General features: G+C 49.8%; 4 protein-coding genes and 1 non-coding gene across 8 annotated transcripts; 2 read left to right on the top strand and 3 right to left on the bottom strand.

Annotated features, from left to right (window-relative positions):
- The first annotated feature begins 665 nt into the window (after nt 1-665).
- On the top strand, nt 666-4,024 carry UBXN1 (UBX domain protein 1). The gene is made up of 9 exons (XM_066360353.1): nt 666-939; nt 1,045-1,098; nt 1,182-1,288; nt 1,370-1,439; nt 2,413-2,604; nt 2,697-2,748; nt 2,889-3,002; nt 3,528-3,720; nt 3,884-4,024. The coding sequence occupies exons 1-9, from the start codon at nt 881-883 to the stop codon at nt 3,931-3,933; spliced, it is 891 nt and encodes a 296-aa protein (XP_066216450.1). The 5' UTR covers nt 666-880; the 3' UTR covers nt 3,934-4,024.
- A 5,199-nt stretch (nt 4,025-9,223) lies between these two features.
- Nucleotides 9,224-10,083, bottom strand: UQCC3 (ubiquinol-cytochrome c reductase complex assembly factor 3). Its single transcript, XM_066360405.1, has 2 exons — nt 9,696-10,083; nt 9,224-9,593 (listed from the first exon to the last, which is right to left on the bottom strand). Exons 1-2 carry the CDS (start codon nt 9,918-9,920, stop codon nt 9,444-9,446), a joined length of 375 nt encoding a protein of 124 aa, XP_066216502.1. The 5' UTR covers nt 9,921-10,083; the 3' UTR covers nt 9,224-9,443.
- Nucleotides 10,084-14,240: 4,157 nt separating this feature from the next.
- On the top strand, nt 14,241-21,923 carry LBHD1 (LBH domain containing 1). Of its 2 annotated transcripts, none has more exons than XM_066360388.1 (6): nt 14,241-14,491; nt 14,546-14,735; nt 16,706-16,930; nt 19,375-19,499; nt 21,398-21,495; nt 21,577-21,923. In XM_066360388.1, exons 1-6 carry the CDS (start codon nt 14,342-14,344, stop codon nt 21,605-21,607), a joined length of 819 nt encoding a protein of 272 aa, XP_066216485.1. In that variant the 5' UTR covers nt 14,241-14,341; the 3' UTR covers nt 21,608-21,923. The 2 variants fall into 2 exon arrangements, with proteins under 2 accessions (XP_066216485.1, XP_066216493.1); XM_066360396.1 differs by having other exon boundaries at nt 14,242-14,491; nt 14,573-14,735.
- Nucleotides 17,570-19,169, bottom strand: CSKMT (citrate synthase lysine methyltransferase). Of its 3 annotated transcripts, XM_066360378.1 has the most exons (4): nt 18,793-19,169; nt 18,630-18,720; nt 18,398-18,530; nt 17,570-18,240 (listed from the first exon to the last, which is right to left on the bottom strand). In XM_066360378.1, exons 3-4 carry the CDS (start codon nt 18,462-18,464, stop codon nt 17,585-17,587), a joined length of 723 nt encoding a protein of 240 aa, XP_066216475.1. In that variant the 5' UTR covers nt 18,465-18,530; nt 18,630-18,720; nt 18,793-19,169; the 3' UTR covers nt 17,570-17,584. The 3 variants fall into 3 exon arrangements, with proteins under 3 accessions (XP_066216475.1, XP_066216468.1, XP_066216462.1); XM_066360371.1 differs by lacking the exon at nt 18,398-18,530; XM_066360365.1 differs by lacking the exon at nt 18,398-18,530 and having other exon boundaries at nt 18,630-19,169.
- Nucleotides 18,802-18,950, bottom strand: LOC136389787 (small nucleolar RNA SNORA57). The gene has a single exon (XR_010748360.1). It is a non-coding gene; the product is annotated as a small nucleolar RNA SNORA57 (small nucleolar RNA).
- Nucleotides 21,924-23,383: the final 1,460 nt, after the last annotated feature.

Raw genomic sequence — 23,383 nt, forward strand, 5'->3', positions numbered from 1 at the left:
TAGACCGTCAGACTGGGATGCGGAAGGACCCAGGTTAGAGACCCGGGGTTGCCAGCTTGAGCAAAAAGCTCACTAGCATGGACCCAAGGTCACTGGCTCGAGCAAGGGGTTACTCGGTCTGCTGTAGCCCCATGGTCAAGGCACATATGAGAAAGCAATCAATGAACAACTAAGATGTCCCAACGAAAAACTGATGATTGATGCTTCTCATCTCTCTCCGTTCCTGTCTGTCTGTCCCTATCTATCACTCTGACTCTCTCTCTGTCCCTGTAAAAAAATAAAAAATAAATAAATAAAAAGGCAGGGAAGTAATGACAGGGTAAGATACTGTGTTTTGCAGAGATCCTTTCCCCAGTAGGGCGAAGGATGGCTCAATTCCCCCGACAGGCTGGGCGGGTCAGAGAATGCACATTAGTAAGGCTCCTGATAAACAGTGCCAAACAACTTGCCAACTGGTTGCGCCCAAGGACCACATGGGGAGCTGGCTTCATTCCGCGCTTGGATTGCAGGGCCGCGCAGTCTTTCCCCACCACGCCCAGGCCCCCGGGTTTAGGGGCCGTTTCTCTATCCCGAACTCCCACGAAATGCCGGCCCCGCCCGCGCTGGTCCTGGCGGAAGGGCCGGGCTTGTGCTTTCTGGCTCTCGGCAGCACCCGTCCTCGTCCGCCTCCACGTGACCCAAACAGATCCGGGCACTTCCACGTTCCCTCCGCTTTCTTCTCGTCGGGAGTCCGCGGGGGCTCCAGAGTCGGCTGAGACCGAACGCCGGAGCGGGACCGTCGGGAGCGGGATTGCCCGCGGGCCGGGGGTGCCCCGCGCTGACGCCGTCCGCCCTCCTTCTTGTCCTCTTAGGTCCCCGCGGAGGCGGCGTTGGCGGCGCCATGGCGGAGCTGACGGCTCTGGAGAGCCTCATCGAGATGGGCTTCCCCAGGGGACGCGCGTAAGGGAGCCCCTCTTACCCCAGGCCGCGGACGTGTCGGGCTTTCCCCCCTGCCTGACCGTCACCATGGCTCGCGGGCGCTATTCACGGTGTTTCTGCCCCCAGGGAGAAGGCTCTGGCCCTCACAGGGAACCAGGGCATCGAGGCCGCGATGGACTGGTGAGCGTTCACGCCGGGGGGCAGGGGACTGGGGGCCGGGAGGGGCAGCCTCAGTGTTGACCTCCCTCCCGACTTCCTGCCAGGTTGATGGAGCACGAAGACGACCCCGATGTGGACGAGCCGCTAGCGACCCCCCTTGGACATATGCTGGGACGGGAACCCACCTCCTCGGAGCAAAGTGGCCCTGAAGGTCGTGATGGAGGGACACAGTGGTTATTCGGAAGGGCCCAAGGAGGATGGACGGGCAGTGATACTTATTGCTTGCTTGTAGGATCTGGATCCGCTGAGGAAGAAAGCAAACCCATTTTGAGTGAAGAGGAAAGACAGGAACAGACTAAGAGGTATATAGTAAGGAACAGTCTTGCATATTTGAGGGTCCCCTTCCATCTCTTCTCAATATACGGTCTGATCAAAGATCCTCAAACTTTTCACATTCCCTTTGTCCTTTCTTGGCATTTTCCTTTTCGTTTTGTTTTTTTTTTTAATCTGTCTTGGGACACGTGTTGCTTGATTTTGTTTTCTGAGTCCCTTGTTATAAATTCACTTTCCCAATCTATGTTCATGTCTCTTGAGCTCTTTCCTCTTTTTTTTTCTTTTTTTCTTTTTTCTTTTCTTTCTGAAGCTGGAATCGGGGAGAGACAGTCAGACAGACTCCCGCATGCGCCCGACCGGGATCCACCCGGCACGCCCACCAGGGGGCGACGCTCTGCCCACCAGGGGGCGATGCTCTGCCGCGACCAGAGCCACTCTAGCTCCTGGGGCAGAGGCCAAGGAGCCATCCCCAGCGCCCGGGCCATCCTTGCTCCAATGGAGCCTTGGCTGCGGGAGGGGAAGAGAGAGACAGAGAGGAAGGAGGGGGAGGGTGGAGAAGCAAATGGGCGCTTCTCCTATGTGCCCTGGCCAGGAATTGAACCCGGGTCCCCCGCACGGCAAGCCGACGCTCTACCGCTGAGCCAACCGGCCAGGGCCTCTTTCCTCTTTTTTTATGACAGAGACAGAGAAAGGAACAGATAGGATAGACAGACAGGAAGGAAGAGAGATGAGAAGCATCAGTTCTTCGTTGCAGCACCTTAGTTCATTGATTGCTTTCTCATATGTGCCTTGACCGTGGGGCTACAGCAGACTGAGTGACCCCTTGCTAGAGCCAGTGACCTTGGGTTCAAGCTGGTGAGCGCCTTGCTCAAACCAGATGAGCCCACACTCAAGCCAGCGACCTTGGGGCTTCGAACTTGGGTCCTCTGCATCGCAGTCTGACGCTGTATCCACTGCGCCACCGCCTGGTCAGGCTTGAGCTCTTTCCTCTTTGCAATACAGGATGTTGGAGCTGGTGGCCCAGAAACAGCGCGAGCGTGAAGAAAGAGAGGAGCGGGAGGCACTGGAACGGGAACGGCAGCGCAGGAGACAAGGGCAAGAGCTGTCAGCTGCCAGACAGCGGCTGCAGGAGGACGAGATGCGCAGGGCCGCTGAGGAGCGGAGGAGGGAAAAGGCTGAAGAGTTAGCTGCCAGGTCTGGGTGCTGGGAGTGTTGGATAAGAGATAAGAAAGGAATCAATATTTGTTTTGTCAGCCTGACCTACTTTCTTCCTGTCTGCGTTCTAGGCAGAGAGTCCGAGAAAAGATTGAAAGAGACAAAGCTGAGAGAGCCAAGAAGGTAGGTGGTTGGGAAATGTTGAGAGTAATTTAGTAGGTGAGGCTAGTAAATCCTATGTTTTGTTCAGAGGGAAAAGATGGGGTTACACAGTGTTTCTCCTGAAGGTGAGTGCCTGATGGGTGTTTTACTTTGTCCTCCAGTATGGTGGTGGTGTGAGTTCTCAGCCAGCCCCGCCCACTGAGCCGGGTCCTGTCCCCTCCTCTCCCAGCCAGGAGCCTCCCACCAAGCGGGAGTATGACCAGTGTCGTATACAGGTACTTGTTCTGATTCCTGTCTTGCTCCTGGAACCCCTCTGTTGGCCTGTAAAGCACCTAGCCCAGAGCTTTTTTCAGTTTCGTTTCCTTTGCCAAACCTCTCCCTTCTTTGTAAATGACTTTTGAAATCCTGCCTCCTCCACTCTTTGGAATGATATCAAATTTCACTTGCCTGTCTTATTTAAATCCGTATTTTTCTCTTACTCAGCAGTTACCTCTATACTTGTTCCTGCTTTTGTTGGGTTTATTACACAGCTGTTTGCAAAGCTAACACTCATTTATGATGTAGTATTTATCCAGGTAGTTCTGTATAATCTTGTTTTTGTCTTTCTTAAATTGCCAGTAGGGAGTCTCTTTATTCAGTGCTTAGTAAAGCAGAGTCTAAGTGGTTGCTTGTTCATTAGGTTCTTTCAATAGTAATTGTGCTGTTCAATCTGAAAGGAGCCAGCATTGCTCTTCTTTTCTTTCCTTGGGTACCTCACTCAGTTCAGACACTCACGGTCCTGCGTCTCACTTGCCCTCCAGGTCAGGCTGCCAGATGGGACCTCATTGACCCAGACATTCCGGGCGCGGGAGCAGCTGGCAGCTGTCAGGCTCTATGTGGAGCTGCACCGTGGGGAGGAACCTGGGGCCGGCCAGGACCCTGTGCAGTTGCTCAGTGGCTTCCCCCGGCGAGCCTTCTCAGAGGCTGACATGGAGCGGCCCTTGCAGGAGCTGGGTATGACATGTGGGACCTGAAGGCAGACTTGGGGGGTGATAGGGGGACATGCTTGAGAAAGGAAGAGATGCAAAGAGAAGGGACTTTGTGGAGGTGCTGTGAAGCCAGGAATTTTGGGGGCAAAAAGCAGACATGTGGTTTAAACCTCTTTTTCCATCTTTAGGACTTGTGCCTTCTGCTGTCCTCATTGTGGCCAAGAAATGTCCCAGCTGAGAGGCCCTTATTCCGCTGTCCCTTTCTGACCTCTTCATCTTTGATAAAGCACTGACATCTCCTTCCTAATAAATAAACCAAGTTCTCTATGTGCCGGACTCCTTCCTGAATGGTTAGGCAGAGGAATAATCTAAAGGGAGTGCATTTAGAGTAGGGCCTACTCCTTATCCTACGTTTCCAACAAAGAGACTTGTTCCTAATCTCTGGGTCTGATGGTTGCTTGGGAAGTTGATGGAGGTGCTGGGAGGGTGGGGAGTACACAGTGGATGGCACCTTTTGCTCCTGTGGCTGAGGTGGGGCATACGCCTGAAATCCTTATTAGCTATGTGCCTTGATTCGTAGCCTAGTTTCCTCCTTTAGTAAAATAGGGTTGATAACGCATGTCAATTGGGGTTGTTGTGGGGGTTACATAATGCCAATAAAAAGCGTGTTAGCACAGTGCCTGGCGCCAAATAAGTCCCCAGTAATTCTGGCTACTAAAAGGGTAATTTTTTATGTGGTCACTCCTAAAAGTTGAGGAACATTAGTGACCTTTACTACTGCATATCTTCTGCACTAAAAAGTATTGAGTCCTGGCTGGCTGGCTCAGTAGGTAGAGTGTCGACCCAGCATGTGGGTGTCCCATGTTCGATTCCCAGTCAGGGCACACACAAGCAACCATCTGCTTCTCTTCTCCTCCGTCTCTCCCTCCTCTCATAGCCAGTGGCTCAGTTGGTTCCAGCATTGGCCCTAGGTGCTAGGGATAGCTCGTTTGGATTTAACATCAGCCTCAGGCATTAAAAATAGCTCAGTTGAGGCCCTGGCCTGTTGGCTTAGTGGTAGAGCAACAACCTAGTATGTGGAAGTCCTGGGTTTAATTTTTAGGGCACACAGGAGAAGCAACCATCTGCTTCTCCAGTCCTCCCTCTTGCAGCCATGGCTCAGTGGTTCAAGCAGGTTGGCTCCAGGTGCTGAGGATGGTTCCATGGCCTTGCCTCGGGCGCTGAAATAGCTTGATTGCAAAGCAACAGGGCAGCGGCCCCATATGGGCAGAGCATTGCCCTGAAGGGGGCTTGCCTGGTGGATCCCGGTTGGGGCACATGTGGGAGTCTGTCTCTCTCTGCCTCCCTGCCTCTCAATTAAAAATAATAATAGGCCCTGGCCGGTTGGCTCAGTGGTAGAGTGTTGGCCTGGCGTGCAGAAGTCCCAGGTTTGATGCCCGGCCAGGGCACACAGGAGAGGCGCCCATTTGCCTCTCCACCCCTCCCCCTCTCCTTCCTCTCTGTCTCTCTCTTCCCCTCCCGCAGCGAGGCTCCATTGGAGCAAAGATGGCCCGGGCGCTGGGGATGGCTCCTTGGCTTCTGCCCCAGGCACTAGAGTGGCTCTGGTCGCAGCAGAGTGACGCCCTGGAGGGGCAAAGCATCGCCCCTGGTGGGCAGAGCGTCGCCCCCTGGTGGGCGTGCCGGGTGGATCCCGGTCGGGCACATGCGGGAGTCTGACTGTCTCTCCCCGTTTCCAGCTTCAGAAAAATACAAAAAAAAAAAATTAAAAATAATAATAGTTTGGTTGATTCCAGCATCAGCCCCAGATGGGTTGCTGGGTGGATCCCCGTTGGAGTGCTTGCAGTAGTCTGTCTCACTATCTCCCCTCCTCTCAAAAAACAAAAAGTATTGAAAACTTAGTATGTACCACACATTTTAATACTTTATATGTATTAACTGAGATATGAAGGCACTATTACCTAAGAGTAGGTATAGTTACCCCACCATTTTAGAGGCTGGGACACTAAAGCACCTGATTTGCCCAAACCAACACAGGTAGCCAGTTACACATCTTGAACACACACCTGGGGGGCTCAGGCTCTGAACTGCCAAACGCCTTTATTGGAGCCGTCTCACTGCTGCTGATCACCTCACCCTGGTGTTTCCTCAAACAGCTGCTGCCTTTCCTCTCATTCCCGGGCTGGCAAAGGGTCACAAACTGTAGAGCGTCCTCCTGATATGCTACATGTGTGGGTTTGATCCTCTCAGGGCACATACAATAATCTTTCACTCTACTCTAAAATCAATTTTTAAAATGTTTATTGATTTTTAGAAGGAGAAAGACAGGAACATCTATTCCTGTATGTGCCCCGACCAGGGATTGAACTGGCAACCTCCATGCTTCAGGACGATGACCAATGAGCTATCTGGCCTGGGCTCTAAAAACTTTAAAAAATTTTGGCCCTGGCCGGCTGGCTCAGTGGTAGAGCGTCAGCCTGGTGTGCAGAAGTCCCGGGTTCGATTCCTGGCCAGGGCACACAGGAGAAGCACCCATCTGCTTCTCCACCCCTGCCCCTCTCCTTCCTCTCTGTCTCTCTCTTCCCCTCCCGCAGCCAAGGATCCATTGGAGCAAAGTTGGCCAGGCGCTGAGGCTGGCTCTATGGCCTCTGCCTCAGGCGCTAGAATGGCTCTGGTTGCAACAGAGCAAGGCCCCAGATGGGCAGAGCATCGCCCCCTGGTGGGCATCCCGGGTGGATCCTGGTCAGGCACATGTGGGAGTCTGTCTGACTGCCCTCCCCATTTCCAACTTCAGAAAAATACAAACAAACAAAAAAACTTAAATTTTTAAAGCTCAACCAGGCAGTGGGACAGTGGATGGAATGTTGGCCTGGGATGCTGAGGACCCAGTTTTGAAACCCCAAGGTTGCCAGCTAGAGTTCAGGCTCACCAACATGAGCACAGGGTCACCAGCTGGAGTGGGGTCATAGACATGACCCCATGATCACTGGCCTGAAGCCCAAGGTTGTTGGCTTGAGCAAGGGGTGACTGGTTCAGCTGAAGCCCCCTGGTCAAGGCACATATGAGAAGCAATCAATGAACAACTAAGGTGCCACAACTATGAGTTGATACTTCCCCATCACTCTCCCTGTATGTTCCTGTCTCTCTCACTTAAAAAGTTGTCTTAAAAAATTACAATAGTGCCTGACCAGGTGGTGGCGCAGTGGATAGAGCGTCGGACTGGGATGCGGAGGACCCAGGTTCGAGACCGCAAGGTTGCCAGCTTGAGCACAGGCTCATCTGGTTTGAGCAAAAGCTCACCAGCTTGGACCCAAAGTCGCTGGCTTGAGCAAGGGGTTACTCAGTCTGCTGAAGGCCCCGTGGTCAAGGCACATATGAGAAAGCAATCAATGAACAACTAAGGTGTTGCAACGAAAAACTCATGATTGATGCTTCTCATCTCTCTCCATTCTAGTCTGTCTGTCCCTATTTATCCTATCCCTCTGTCTCTGTAAAAAAAAAAAAAAAATTACTGTAGTGAAATCCTGAAGCGGGGGAACCCCACTATTTACTGAAAGGCTGCTCTTCCAGGCACTGCACTTTACTTTTCTAAATTAATCTTATGACAGCCCTTAATTATCACCTTTCACTGAACAGGACTGAAGGTCAGAGAGATTTTGTAATATGCTGGAGTTGAATCAAGATCTGTCTGAGCCCGAGCTGATGGCTCAGCAAATAGAGCATCAGCCTGGTGTATGATGTCCTGGGTTCGATTCCTGGTCAGGGCATACAGGAGAAGCGACTATTTGCTTCTCCATCCACCCCCCTCCTCTCCCTCTTCCCCCTCCTGTAGCCAGTGGCTTGATTGGTTCTAATGTGGACACAGGCGTGCTGAGGATAGCTCAGTTGGAGCGCATCAGCTTCAGGTGCTAAAAGTAGCTCAATACTCCAGTATCAGCCCCTAATGGGGTTGCCTGGTAGATCCTGGTCAGGAACTCTTAATGTGCAGGAGTCCGCCTCACTATCTCCCCACCTCTCACTTAAAAAAAAAAAAAAAAGATATCTGACTGCCTGACCGGTGGTGGTGCTGTGGATACAGCATGGGCCTGGGATGCTGGGTCAAGGTTGCTGGCTTGAGTGTGGGCTCATCCCACTTTAGCTACAGGCTCTCCAGCTTGAGCGTGGGTCGCTGGATTGAGCGTGGGATCATAGACATGACCCACATCCCTGGCTTGAGCCCATGGTTGCTGGCTAAGCTGAAGCCCCCTGGTCAAGGGAGGTATAAGAAGCAATCAGTGTACAACTTAAAAGAAAGTGCTACAACTGTGAGTTGGTGCTTCTCATCTTTCTCCCTCTCTGTCTCTCAAAAACAAAGTTTTTTGTTTTTTTTTTAATTATTCTCTGTTGCTTTTTTTGTCTTTATTTTTTCCTATTTTTTTAAATTTTTTATTTTTATTGAATACAGAGAGAGTAAGGGAGTAAGGGGGAGACAGAAGCATTAATCTGTTTCTGTATGTGCCCCAGCCAAGGACTGAACCAGTCACCTCTGCATTGCAAGACAATGCTCCAGCCAAGTGAGCCATCCAGCCAGGACTCAAAAACAAAGTTTTTGCAAGCACAGTCACTACCCTAAGCAAATGGACTCTGAAGGTTAGATGACGGTCACTGATGCCTGGCCTGTGGTGGCACCGGGGCTAAAGCCTAGACCTGGAATGCTGAGGTCACCAGTTCAAATCCCGGGCTAGAAGCAAATGCTTCGCACTTCATCACCCGCCTTTCTCTCCTCTCTCTAAAATCAGTCAATATAAATAAATAAAAATAATGGCCACAGAAGACATCTGGCATATCTTTTTTTTTTTTTTTTTTTTTTTTTTGTATTTTTCTGAAGTTGGAAACTGGGGAGGCAGTCAGACTTTCGCATGTGCCCGACCGGGATCCACCCGGCATGCCCACCAGGTGGCGATGCTCTGCCCATCTGGGGCCTTGCTCTGTTGCAACCAGAGCCATTCTAGTGCCTGAGGCAGAGGCCATGGAGCCATCCTCAGGGCCCGGGCCAACTTTGCTCCAATGGAGCCTTGGCTGCAGGAGGGGAAGAAAGAGACAGAGAGGAAGGAGAGGGGGAGGGGTGGAGAAGCAGATGGGCCCTTCTCCTGTGTGCCCTGGCCGAGTACTGAACCTGGGACTCCTGCACGCCAGGCCCACACTCTACCACTGAGCCAACCGGCCAGGGCCATCAGGCACATCTTAAGTGCTAGAAGTGCCACTCCAACCTCAATGGAAGAACAGGAACCCAAAGTGTCCTCTTTGAGCATATACTGTACTTATTACAAAATTTCAAGGATAGGTCTGATTTCAAAAATGATGCTAGGTTATCCCCCAAAGTACACTCAAACAATTTACATGACCTGACTTGTGTTTTGAAAACATGGTCGCTGTGCCTACTGGGTTTCAACCTCACATGGGGAATGGGGTGGGCGGGAGCCGGGGTCATTCCTGCCCGCAGAACACAGCCCCAGAACACGACATTCACGGCGTCAGACTGCAGGGCTCACTCTCTGGATGGAAGAACGTGGTTTACTAGTTCCTTCAGTTCGCCACATCCGATGGCCCCGCGTGACCATGCAGCCAGTGCTGGGTTTGGGAGGAACGTGCTCACCCCGCGGCAGCTTCCTGGACCCGGCCTCCCCGCCAGGTCCACGGAAGAAAAAGGCCGCCTCGGACTCCAGCGCCCCTGGAGCAGAGCTCCCAGCGTCCACCGGTGCAGGTCCCCGTTCACGCTGACTTCCCGCCGCCGCCGCTTATCCAGTCCTTCCTCCAGGTCACATTTTCCTGCGTGTCAGCTGCCTTCTGCAGAGTGGCCAGCACTAATTGTTTGGTCTTGGCCGCCTCTTCCCGGCTTTGGGAGTCCAGCCCCGGCATCCCCTGCGGGCAGGAAAAGAGGTTCGTAGTTCTAGCCCCCAGCCCGCGGCTCTCCGCCCGTCCGCCCACCGACCCACCCCATTTCGGATTTCCAATTGCTCACACCTTCAGCATCACCTGAACCTGCTCCTCTCTAGGGGTCACGAGAAGAAAGAGTGCGGAGCCCACGCCAGCCCACGCACCCACTATTGCGACTGCGACCAGCGATTTGCGCAAGGACGCCATAGATGACCAGCGAGACTGCTTCAGCTGTCTCCCGCAGCCTAGAAAGGCCAACACGGCGTCTCGCCGCCTCCTGCGCAGGCTAGAGCGACCCACAAAGGACACCATAGAAAAAGGGTAGGCTAGAGAGGGCCTAATTAGCGAAACGTTTCTAGAGCGCCTGTGTCTTAAGTCTAGATTTGGCGGAGTGAGTTGGGTGTGTCAAGGTGTCGGCACTGAAGGTCGACCGCAGGCCTCTTGTCTTGAGGTCCGGAGTGGGATGCTAAAGGGAGAGTGAGTGTCTTCATGGTTGCTGTAGGTAATACAGAGTGGACATACAAATACTTGGACACATTAATCAGTCTACAGACCCCCTTAAATCCCTTCAAATCCTGAACAAAAACTCAAAGCCAAGTGTACTGGGTGGGGAAAAGGTATATTTACATATTTCTTCTTTATTTTACTTATTAATAAATTTGTTAAAAGTAATCTTGTTTCATTTTTCATCATGGTATATCCTTGGCATATATCTTTCTTTTTTTTAAGATTTTTTTTCTCTCTCTTTTTTTTTTACAGAGACAGAGTCAGAGAGAGGGATAGACAGGAATGGAGAGATGAGAAGCATCAATTATTAGTTTTTCGTTGCTCGTTGCAACACCTTAGTTGTTCATTGATTGCTTTCTCATATGTGCCTTGACCGTGGGTCTTCAGCAGACTGAGTAACCCCTTGCTCAAGCCAGCAACCTTGGGTTGAAGCTGGTGAGCTTTTGCTCAAACCAGATGAGCCTGCACTCAAGCTGGCTACCTTGGGGTTTCGAACCTGGGTCCTCCGCATCCCACTCCGACGCTCTATCCACTGCGCCACTGCCTGGTCAGGCTAAGATTTTATTTATTGATTTTACAAAGGGGAGGGGCAGGGAATGAGAAGTAGTTGCTTCACTCTAGCTGTTCATTGGTTGTATGTTGTATGTGCCTTGACCAGGCAAGCCCAGGGTTTTGAACCAGTGACCACAGCATTCCAGGTCGATGCTCTATCCACTGCACCACCACAGGTCAGGTGGCATATGTCCTTTTTTTTTTTTTTTTTTTTTTTTCTTTATTCATTTTTAGAGAGGAGAGAGAGAGACAGAGAGAGAGAAGGGGGGAGGAGCTGGAAGCATCAACTCCCATATGTGCCTTGACCAGGCAAGCCCAGGGTTCGAACCGGCGACCTCAGCATTTCCAGGTCGACGCATTATCCACTGCGCCACCACAGGTCAGGCCATATATCCTTTTTTTTTTTTTTTTTTTTTTTTTTGTATTTTTCTGAAGCTGGAAACGGGGAGAGACAGACAGACTCCCGCATGCGCCCGACCGGGATCCACCCGGCACGCCCCCCAGGGGCGAAGCTCTGCCCACCAGGGGGCGATGCTCTGCCCCCCCCCAGGGTGTCGCTCTGACGCGACCAGAGCCACTCTAGCGCCTGGGGCAGAGGCCAAGGAGCCATCCCCAGCGCCCAGGCCATCTTTGCTCCAATGGAGCCTTGGCTGCGGGAGAGGAAGAGAGAGACAGAGAGGAAGGAGGGGGGGGGGGGTGGAGAAGCAAATGGGCGCTTCTCCTATGTGCTCTGGCTGGGAATCGAACCCGGGTCCCCCGCACGCCAGGCTGACGCTCTACCGCTGAGCCAACCGGCCAGGGCTATATATCCTTTTTTAAAGCATGAAAACTCTGCATTTTTGTGTAACATACCAAAGTCCAATTTGGAGAAGAAAACACTTCTAAGCTGACTGGTAGTTCAGTTGGTTGGAGCGTTGTGCTGATATGCCAAGGTTATAGGTTCAATCCCAGCTCATGCTACATACCAAAAGCAACCAATGAATGTGTGAATAAGTGGTACAACAAATCGGTATTTCTCCCTCTCTCTTAAAAATTATATATGGTCTACCGGAAAGTTCTGTTCGTTTTTGGAATAAAACAAAATACAAATTTTTCTTACTGTCAATAAACTTTATTAAATAATATATTTCCACACCAATCCTATCTTCCGAATATGGTCCAAAATGGTTTGCTGAGCTAAATTAAGCCTTTCTGCAATCTCCAGTGTTGTCAGAAAAGGATCTTGCTCCAACATGGTCTTAACAACATTGTCATCGATCAAAGATGGTCGCCCAGAACGTGGCTTATCAGAAAGGTCGAAATCACCTGTTTTGAATTTTTCGAACCATCTTCTGCATGTCCTATCAGAAACTGTACCTTCACCAAACACTTCCAATAAATTTCTACATGCTTCTGTAGGATTTCTTCCTTGTTGAAATTCGTATACAATACAGTGGCGTAAATGAACTTTATCAGTAGCCATGGGTACACTATCGCTTCACACATAAGACTAACATGAATTAACTTTGTTTTAGTTAATTTGCTACGTTAGTATGTATACATTAAGTGATAAAAATAGAGAGGCACACATGCACCAAATAAACATGTGCTTACATGTCGAAACTTGTTGTGATAGAAATGAACAGAACTTTCCGGTAGACCTTATATATATAGACATCTCTTAGTTGTGTCTGGACAAAGTCATTTAAGTTTTCTGTGCCCTGGTTTCTGCATCAGAAAGTGAGGCTAATAACAGTATCTATTTCATAGCTTTAGGGTAATTAAATAAGTTTACATGCAAAGCATTTAATTTTTTTTTTTTTTTGTATTTTTTTTCTGAAGCTGGAAACAGGGAGAGACAGTCAGACAGACTCCCGCATGCGCCCGACCGGGATCCACCCGGCACGCCCACCAGGGGCGATGCTCTGCCCACCAGGGGGCGATGCTCTGCCCCTCCAGGGCGTCGCTCTGCCGCAGAGACCAGAGCCACTCTAGCGCCTGGGGCAGAAGCCAAGGAGCCATCCCCAGCGCCCGGGCCATCTTTGCTCCAATGGAGCCTTGGCTGCGGGAGGGGAAGAGAGAGACAGAGAGGAAGGAGGAGGGGAGGGGTGGAGAAGCAGGTGGGCGCTTCTCCTATGTGCCCTGGCCGGGAATCGAACCCGGGTCCCCCGCACACCAGGCCAACGCTCTACCGCTGAGCCAACCGGCCAGGGCCGCATTTAATATTTTTAAAGATTTATTTATTCATTTTTTTTTAAAAACAGAGACAGAGAGTCAGAGAGAGGGATAGACAGGGACAGACAGACAGGAACGAAGAGATGAGAAGCAGCAATCATTAGTTTTTCGTTGTGCTTTGCAACACCTTAGTTCATTGATTGCTTTCTCATATGTGCCTTGACCGTGGGCCTTCAGCAGACTGAGTAACCCCTTGCTCGAGCCAGCGACCTTGGGTCCAAGCTGGTGAGCTTTTTTGCTCAAACCAGATGAGCACGCATTCAAGCTGGTGACCTCGGGGTCTCGAACCTGGTTCCTTCCGCATCCCAGTCCAATGCTCTATCCACTGCGCTACCGCCTGGTCAGGCTATTTATTCATTTTTAGAGAGGAGAGAGAGAGAGAGAGAAGGGGGGAGGAGCAGGAAGCATCAACTCTCATGCGCTTGACCAGACAAGCCCAGGGTTTCGAACCGGCAACCTCAGTGTTTAGGTTGATGCTTTATCCACTGTGCCACCACAGGTCAGGCTGCATGTAAAACATTTAAAACAGTTCCTGGTGCCCTGGCCAGATAGCTCTAGTGGTTGGAGCATCGTCCCAACATGCCAAGATTGCAGGTTCGATGGGGTCAGAGCACATACAGTAATCAACCAATAAATGCATGGATGGGTAGAATAGTGAGTCAAAGTTTCTCTCTTCCCCCACCTCCAAACTATCTCTCCAAAATTAATTTTTAAAAAAGTTTAGAAAAACCCCCAACAGTTCCTGCAAATAGTAAATACCATATAAATATTCATTAAAAAGATACAAGGAGCCTGACCTGTGATGGCGCAGTGGATGAAGCATCTACCTGGAACACTGAGGTTCCTGGTTTGAAACCCTGGGCTTGCCTGGTCAAGGCATATATAGGAGTTGATGCTTCCTGCTCCTCATCTCTTCTCTCTCTCTCCTCTCTAAAATGAATAAATAAAATCTTAAAAAAAAAAAAAAGATACAAGGAAATACATCAATTTGGGAAACCCAGTATGCAAAGGAATCAGGAAGTTTCAGGAGCCAATGAATGCACAACTCAGTGGAAGAACACATGAACAATTCTTCCCCCTCCTCTCTTCTCTCTGTCTCCAAAATCAATAAGTAAATAATTAAAAATAAGTAAATAAATAAAAAGAAATTAGGAAGTTTCAAGTTTGTTGTCTAGGCCTTTCACTCACAGGGCTTTAATCCGGGTGCCCTTGTTGATACCTCTGCTGCCTTTCCCAGTGTCACTAGGGAGGTGAATAAAAATAAAGCTCTTATCCCAGTCCTGGGATTTTCCCCTCCCCTGGAAGGCCCATAATCTCCAAGCATGTCATCCTGCTCTCCTCAGAAGTGATTAAGGAGCTAGGCTCCAAAGAAGATTAAAGGAGCAGTTTGTGGGGTGCACTGTGCAGGGGTTCAGAACTCTACTGAGTTCAGCCACCCTGTACACTAAAAATCAGCAGCCATGGACCTTGTGCCAGGAAGCAGCGAGGATGGGCCTTGGCCTAGAGATCACCCAGGCTTCCTCCAGCATCCAGAAAGTCCTAGATTGACCAACCTTCTCTGGAAGGACGGAGAAGAAAAGGATGGCGTTGAAGGTCACCAGGATGTTCAGGTTAGTACTGCCCCGCCCTGCGCCCTGCCACTGCGGGCTCATCCTCCAATTTAGCCCAAGAAACCTGCTGTCCCCATGCAGGTTGTCTCTCAGAAGACTCGTCTGCCCTCCATTGTGGTAGAAGCCTCTGAGGTAAGTGAAGAGAGCAGGGAGCTCCGGTGGCCACATGAGGAGCTGCTGTTGCTCAGTGATGATGAGGAAGAAGAGGCCCAGGTGTTCTTCCAGGACCAAAGTGAAGAGCCAGGTGACGGGAGTGGCAGCTTCAACGGGGCCCTTGTGACCTGGATGTTCTGAGCAGGACCAAGATGGGAAACTCAGTTGTATCCCTTGCATTAGTGCCAGGCACAGATATTCAATAAATATAGTGAAAAAAACGAGGTGCCCTGGTTGAACTTTAGAGGCAGTTCTGATGTCAGATGGGTCATCTCTTTTAATATATATATATATATATATATATATATATATATATATATATATATATTTTTTTTTTTTTTTTTTTTTTTTTTTTTTTTTACAGAGACAGAGAGTGAGTCAGAGAAAGGGATAGACAGGGACAGACAAACCGGAATGGAGAGAGATGAGAAGCATCAATCATTAGTTTTTTGTTGCGACACCTTAGTTGTTCATTGATTGCTTTCTCATATGTGCCTTGACCGCGGGCCTTCAGCAGACCAAGCAACCCCTTGCTGGAGCCAGCGACCTTGGGTTCAAGCTGGCGGGCTCCTGCTCAAACCAGATGAGCCTGCGATCAAGCTGTGGACCTCGGGGTCTGGAACCTGGGTCCTCTGCATCCCAGTCCGACGGTCTATCCATTGCGCCACCGCCTGGTCAGGCAATATATATATATATATATTTTTAACATTTTAAACTACTGTTTGTTGTGAGGAAAAGAAGATAAAATTACTACCCCAAATCTGACTGCCCAGTGATAGGTTAACATTTGGGATGTCTTCTCTTACAGATTTTCCTCCATGTTTGTATATGGTTATACAAACTTTTCTTTAAAGATCTTTTTTTAAAGAGAAATGGAGTGGGTGGAGCGAGAAGCATCAGCTCCTAGTCGTTGCTTCTCATACGTGCCTCGACCAGGCAAGCCCAGGGTTGTGAACTGGTGACCTCAGCATTCTAGGTCAATGCCATATATGATACAAACACTGCGCCACCACAGGTCAAGCTAAACTTTTTCTTTTTTTTTTTTTTTTTTTTTAGCATTTATTATGTTTCAGGAAGTGTGCTAAACACTTACCTCATGATCTTCAGACCCCAATGAGGGAGGTACTTTCTTCTCATGAGGAAACTGAGGCTGTGAAGTTAGACTCTTCATAGAAATTGCTGTCTTGCTGTTTTATAAGCAAAAGTTACAAATTCATGGGTTATTTTTTTTTTTTACATTTAATTGATTTGAAGGGAAACAAGTATCATAAGTTCATTTTATTTTTATTTCTTTATTTCTTTATTTATTTTTTTAAAATTTTTTACAGAGACAGAGAGTGAGTCAGAGAGAGGGATAGACAGGGACAGACAGACAGGAACAGAGAGAGATGAGAAGCATCAATCATTAGTTTTTCATTGCGCGTTGCAACACCTTAGTTGTTCATTGATTGCTTTCTCATATGTGCCTTGACCGCGGGCCTTCAGCAGACCGAGTAACCCCTTGCTGGAGCCAGCGACTTTGGGTTCAAGCTGGCGGGCTTTTCCTCAAACCAGATGAGCCCACACTCAAGCTGGCGACCTTGGGGTCTCGAACCCGGGTCCTCTGCATCACAGTCCGACGCTCTATCCACTGCGCCACCGCCTGGTCAGGCAGTTCATTTTATTTTTTAAAAATTCACTGCATCAGGCCTGACCAGGCAGTGGTGCAGTGGATAGAGCGTCGGACTGGGATGCGGAGGGCCCGGGTTCGAGACCCCGAGGTCACCAGCTTGAGCGTGGGCTCATCTGGTTTGAGCAAAGCTCACCAGCTTGGACCCAAGGTCGCTGGTTTGAGCAAGGGATTACTCAGTTTGCTGAAGGCCCACGGTCAAGGCACATATGAGAAAGCAATCAATGAACAACTAAGGTGTCGCAACAAAAAACTGATGATTGATGCTTCTCATCTCTCTCCGTTCCTGTCTGTCTGTCCTTATCTATTCCTCTGTCTCTAAAAAAAATTTCAATGCATCAGGAATATTTTTCACTGTTAATGGGCTCTTTAACTCCCCTCCCCCAACCCAGGTTGGACATGGAGCCCACTGGACCCCAAATCTCCCTTAAGAACCTTTAACCCAGAACTCAGCTGGGGGCAGGAACAGGGACAAAATGCCTCTTGGATTCCCGAGGACACAGAGTGTCAGGAAGCACCCAATCCCTGTCCTCTCTGGGATCCAAGAACAGGCTTCAGTGTCTGCAGAAGCCACTTGGTGGAATATCCCCATCTCCTGCCTCCCAGGAGCTTTGAGGGTAAGTATTTTTTGTCCTCGTTCCTTGAACATTTCACCTAGGCTTATTTATGGATCCCGTCTACTCATCCTTTCACAATCTCCCCTGTACAGGTGAGAAAAATGAGCTTAGAGGTTAGGCCACTGGGTCATACAAGTCAATCATTGCTGGGATTTGGGTAAGAGCTATCTGCTGCTTTCACAAGTTCCAGTTAGTTGGGGGTTAGATCCACTCATCTTGGGACTGGTCCTGCTAAATGTTTCAGCTATCATTGTATGCAATCCCCATAACTCCAGGTATCATTCCTACTTTTCTGATGTGTAAACTGGGGCACAGAAACAGCCAGTACTTTGTGCACCTAGCTAGTTAATGTGGAAGCCAGGACCGAAATCCTCATTTTCCGGCCATCTTGCAAAGGCAAAGCTCTCTTCATCTCTCTTTATCCAACAAAAACTCTAGGGTCGCCTGACCTGTGGTGGCGCAGTGGATAAAGCGTCGACCTGGAAATGCTGAGGTCGTCGGTTCAAAACCCTGGGCTTGCCTGGTCAAGGCATATATGGGAGTTGATGCTTCCAGCTCCTCCCCCCTTCTCTCTCTCTCTCTCTCCTCTCTAAAATGAATATTAAAAAAAAAAAAAAAAAAACCACAGAAAACTCTAGGGTCAAGATTAAGTCTTTAATGAGAACCTTGAACCAAGTAAGCAAAGTAGGTGATGCCCCTGAAAGGGCCTATCTCCTGTATAGTCACGGTCCTGCCTTGCGATCCTTGCTCCAAACAGGGAAGCCGAATGTCAGGGTCCTCATCTGAAAACTGAATCAGGGTCCCCTGGGGGCTTAGGACCCTCAGGCATTCTGACAGCAGCTGGTAAGCTCCAGGCAGACCGCCCCGAGCAACAGCATCCCAGGTGCCCTTGTCCAGCACTAGCTGGAAGGAGCCCGAGGAAGCCACTGGCTCCAGGTTCTGGGCATCAGCCTGCATGAAGTGGAGGCGGGAGGCAGGGTGTCCAGGGCACAGGGGCGTTTGGCCTTGGCCACCTTCCAAGACGTTTTTCATGTGGGCTACAGCCACAGGAGAGAAGTCGACCCCCAGCACGTCCACGGGATGTGGGCACTTGGTGTAGAGGCCTGTACACAGGCTCGAGGTCCCACAGCCCACGTCTAACACCGGCAGTGGACAGACAGCCTGGGCCCTCTGCAGCAGGGGCAGTAGGAGCTCCTGCACTTCCTCGTATCCAAAGAACCAGTCGAAGGTAGGGACGCTACCCAGCCAGGGCTGGGCGTACACCTTATCCCAGAGACAGCGGTCCGCCAGGCAGCTACCAGCCAGGGAGCCTGTGGGCACAAGCGGAAGGGATGTGTCATCCGGCGCCCTATCCAACGGCTGCAAAAACGCTCAGCGTAACCTGAGCTTTTATGAACCACACTTAAAGGACTAGACTCCTGGGTGACGAAGCAACTACCTTGCCCTCCCACTGTCCATCTTTCCTACCCGCTAAGGAGCGGCGCGTCCCCGCAGCCAGGGTCGCCAAGTGAAGGGTTCGGTGTAGCGCGGCCATCCAGAGGGGCCGGCAAGGTCGGCCAGAGAACCTTCTGCGAAATGTTGCGCGCACTCCGGCAGAAGCCTCAGATTCAAGAGAAGATTTGCAAAATCTGCTTCACGGAACAACGCGTACAGCCTAACTCTGCAGCCTCGGGGGGAAAAAGCACGCGAACACACACACCTACAACGGTAGGAACGGCCTTTATTGGTTGCAACGGGAAGTGGAAAAGAGGGGCTAGGACAGCTCCATCTCCTGGGGCGGCTTCACGGACCTGCAACAAAAGGAGGAAAGGAGGCATGAAGTTCCCCAGGAGGAGCCCACAGAACTTCGGTCTGCCCTGTACCTTGGAGAACCGTGTCCCGGCGCTTGAGGATAGAACCGGCGGACTGGAAACCGTCGGCACCGAAGACATGACGCCGAGAGGGCCGGGGCCCTTTCCCTCTGCCTCCGTACATTACGGGGATCGGGACCGCACGCCCGAACCCCGCCAAGAAGAGGAGGGTCCGCAAGCCCCGCCTAGAACCCCCGCACGTCCCAAGTTGGTTCACAAAGCGAGACCATCCTTACTTCGCAGCTGCCCTTGGAAAGGATTGGGAACGCGCGGAGATCCTTTATATAGCACTAGGACCCGCCCCCAAGCTACGATTGGCTTGAGGAGAACTGAAGGGCGGGGCCCACACGAACCTTGAGAGCTGCGAAAACGCAGACCGGAAGCCGGCAAAGGTGTTCAGCCATGGGTGCTCCGGGGGGTAAAATCAACCGTCCCCGAACGGTGACTATGGGGGAGCGCCTACTTTGTTTCCGAAGCGTCCCGGAGCCCTCTAATCCTGCCCGAAACGGGATTGGCAGAACAGAGACGCCGGGTGCGGGGATCCCGGGTCACTATGCGTGGCCTCCGTCTGATTAGCATCTTCCTCCCCTGCAGGAGCTGAAGAAGAAGCTGTTCAAGCGTCGGCGGGTGTTGAACCGGGAGCGGCGCCTGAAGCACCGGGTGGTCGGGGCCGTGATAGACGAAGGGCTGATCACGCGGCACCACCTCAAGAAGCGGGCGTGAGTGCCAGATACCTGTTCCCCTGGGTCTTCCCCCCTAGTCTCTTTTCCCCTTTCTGCCAAACTCCGGAGCATCTAGCACCTCCCTGCTTTCACTGTGCGCTCACATTTATGCAAGGGACATGGATGCTGTGTTTATGCCTTAACTCTACTAGCTTCTCACTATTCTGGTCGCTCACAACCCTTCTTTGGGTCTTGAACCTCATTGATAATCTTAAGGAGAGCTATCCACTCTCCCATCTCCCCAAGAAAGATTGTACAGTCACATAGATTTTTATAAGTAAATTTTAAAGCGTACACGACTAGATGAATTTTTACAGAGGCACATGTAAGGTTTTGCATATAAGTTTCAGGGTCCCTTGAGTCTTGGGGAAGAGTTCCTAATCAATCCATTCATTGACTTTTTTGTTTTGTTTTGTTTTGATTGACTTCTTCAATATCAACATCTGCAGAGTTTATAATAAGAAATTTATTTGGTCTTTGTCACTAGTTCCTGGCTCAGAGCCCCTAAAACCTGTGGGTTGATGGGAGTGATTTTTATTTTAATTAGAAGCTCCTTCTGAGTACACCTAAATTTATGCTACTGAGTGACAGGGTGGGCTAATCACCATAAAAACTCAATGTTTAGGGGATTGGAAAATTAAGCCCCCTCCTTGGGATCTCCGAGAAATAGGAACTGTTGAGAGTGCTGGCCACTAAGCTCTATCAAAAAACTCTTGAACAACAGATGTTTGATAAACTTCCTGTTTGGTGAATTGGTAGAGCTTGGAAGGTAGCTCACCTGAAGAGGGCTTGGGCACTTTGGGCATCTCTTCTGCAAGTAAACATTTCCCAGATTTCTGTGAGCTATTTTCCAGATTACAGAGTCTGAAAAAAGGAATTTGAAAATCCTGACTTATAGCAGGTGGGTCAAAAATAAGGGTGGCAACATGCTATTTCCAGGTATAATGTCAGAACTGAATTAAAATTTTAGGACACTCAGATAATGTTTGCTGAAAATTGGGAGCATTGTTTGATGTGGGAACTGCCCCCTCCAACATCATAAGTATTGAGAACAGAGGAGAAAAACAGTTTTCCCTTGCAAGTTTGTACGATATACTAAAATTTAATAACATTTAATTTTTGTGTGTGTGTGTGAGAGAGACAGGAAGGCAAGAGATGAGAAGCATCAACTCATAGTTGTGGCACCTCAGTTGTTCATTGATTGCTTCTCATATGTGCCTTGACTGGAGGGCTTCAGCTGAGCTAGGGACCCCTTGCTCAAGTCAGAGACCTTGTGTTCAAGCCAGCAACCATGGGGTCATGTCTATGATCCCACGCTCAAGCAGTAACTGTGGAGTTTCGAACCTGGATCCTTAGCGTCTCAGGCTGATCCTCTATCCACTGTGTCACTGCCTGGTCAGGCAACATTTAATGTTAAGTACTTTATGTGTTGAGATGAAACTCTGACTTAGAGTCCAGATTTTTTTTTTTTTTTATTTACAGAGAGAGAGAGTCAGAGAGAGGGATAGGTAGGGACAGATAGGAACAGAGAGAGATGAGAAGCATCAATCATCAGTTTTTCATTGCGACACCTTAGTTCATTGATTGCTTTCTTATATGTGCCTTGACCGCAGGTCTTCAGCAGACCGAGTAACCCCTTGCTCGAGCCAGCGACCTTGGGTCCAAGCTGGTGAGCTTTTGCTCAAACCAGATGAGCCTGCGCTCAAGCTGGCGACCTCGGGGTCTCAAACCTGGGTCCTCCGCATCCCAGTCTGACCCTTTATCTACTGCGCCACCGCCTGGTCAGAGTCCAGATTTTCAATTAATTCTTTGATGTGGATCCAAAGAGCTAGAACCACTTGTGTTGTTTCTGTTGGTTCAGGTTAACTGGATCTTTGCTCCTACCAACCATTCAGGTCCAGTGCGCGTGCCAACATTACACTATCTGGGAAGAAGCGCAGAAAACTCCTCCAGCAAATCCGGCTTGCTCAGAAAGAGAAAGCAGCCATGGAAGGTGAGGCTGGGGCACAGAGGTGGGGTGAGAGGGCAGCCTGGATCCACGGGGGTTCTTTCATGTTTCTTTCTCTTTCCTCAGTGGAAGCCCCTGCAAAGCCAGCCAGGACTAGTGAGCCACAGCCCAAAGTGCAAAAGAAGACAAAAGCCCCCCAGGATGTAGATATGGAGGACCTTGAAAATGGGAGCTAGATCTTACCTCTTTCACCAGAAGATTCTCAGCTGGAGCCAAGAGGACTCCGGGGTTGTTTCAGAAGACTTTGGACAAAATATTGCTCCCTTTCACTCTCCCCCAACTCTTCTTCCATAATGGCCAGTGACCTGCTATGGAGAGAGATGTTGAGAGGAGGAATGGAAAAGAAAGATTTGAGAGGGTGCTGGCTCTTTAGCAGTCAACTCCATTTGTAATAAAGCCCTAGAGTTCTCACCAAGATGTGTGTGATTAAATGTGGAAATGGGGGTGGGGTTGGGCCGTGAAAAGGCATCTGTGATTGTAGAAAAAAGGCAGTTGGGAAACAGTACCCACTGAGTACTTGAGCTAAAGCATCAAGAAGCCAGCCTCTTCAACAGCCCTGTCTCTAGTGAGTAATACTCCAACTTGCCATTTTTGACCAAAACATAGATCACTGTCCAGACAGCAGAGGAGGTAAGGGTTCTGTACCAGACCTGCTGCTGCTTCTGTGTGACCAGGGTGGGCAAATCACTTGGTCATGTTTGTCTCTACTTTTGCTGGATTATATTTTTAATAAAGTGAAGACCAAACATTATTTTTCCCTTTTAACATTCAGAGATCCTGTTGGAAGCCAGGGCCAGGGTGTTTAATTAAAGTGAAAAGCTGCCAGCCTGACCAGGAAGTGGCGCAGTGGATAGAGCGTCGGACTGGGATGCAGAGGAACCAGGTTCGAGACCCCGAGCTCGCCAGCTTGAGCGCGGGCTCATCTGGTTTGAGCAAAAGCCCACCAGCTTGAACCCAAGGTCGCTGGCTCCAGCAAGGGGTTACTCGGTCTGCTGAAGGCTGGCGGTCAAGGCACATATGAGAAAGCAATCAATGAACAACTAAGGCGTTGCAACGCGCAATGAAAAACTAATGATTGATGCTTCTCATCTCTCTGTTCCTGTCTGTCTGTCCCTGTCTATCCCTCTCTCTGACTCACTCTCTGTCTCTGTAAAAAATAAATTTAAAAAAAAAAAAAAAAGCTGCCAGCCTGACCTGTGGAGGTACAGTGAATGGAGCATTGACCTGGAATGGTGAGGTTGCTGGTTCGAAACCCTGGGTTTGCCTGGTCAAACCGTATGCAAGAAGCAACTATGAGCTGATGCTTCCCACTCCCTTTCTCTCTCCTCTCTCTAAAAACCAATAAATAAGACCTTTTCTGAGGGGGGGGGGTGATAGACTCCTGCATGTGCCCCTATCAGGACCACCTGGCAACCTCCATCTGGGGCTGATGCTCAAATCAAGCAAGCTATCCTCAGTGCCTGGGTCTGATGCGAGAACCAATGAGCCACTGGCTGCAAGAGGCGAAGAGAGAGAGAAGGGGGAAAGGGAAGGGAAGAGAAGCAGATGGCTGCTTCTCATGTGTGCCCTGATTGGGAATTGAACCTGGGACATCTCCATGCTGGGCTGACGCTTTATCCACTGAACCAAACTGCCAGGACCTAATAAAATCTTTAAAGAAAACCTGCCTGTGTGGAGGTGTGTTCAACCAGGGAAAAGTATATTCTCTGTGCCCTATTTAATTAGTGTAGGCTTGCTGAAATGGAGATGGTTTAGGCCCCATATAACACCTCCTCCAACTATTTTTTTTAATTGATTTGAGAGACAGAAACATTGATTTGTTCCACTTATTTATGTATTTATTGGTTGATTCTTGTATGTACTCAGACCAAGG

Source organism: Saccopteryx leptura, chromosome 1 (assembly GCF_036850995.1).
Source record: "Saccopteryx leptura isolate mSacLep1 chromosome 1, mSacLep1_pri_phased_curated, whole genome shotgun sequence".
Classification (NCBI taxonomy): domain Eukaryota; kingdom Metazoa; phylum Chordata; class Mammalia; order Chiroptera; family Emballonuridae; genus Saccopteryx; species Saccopteryx leptura.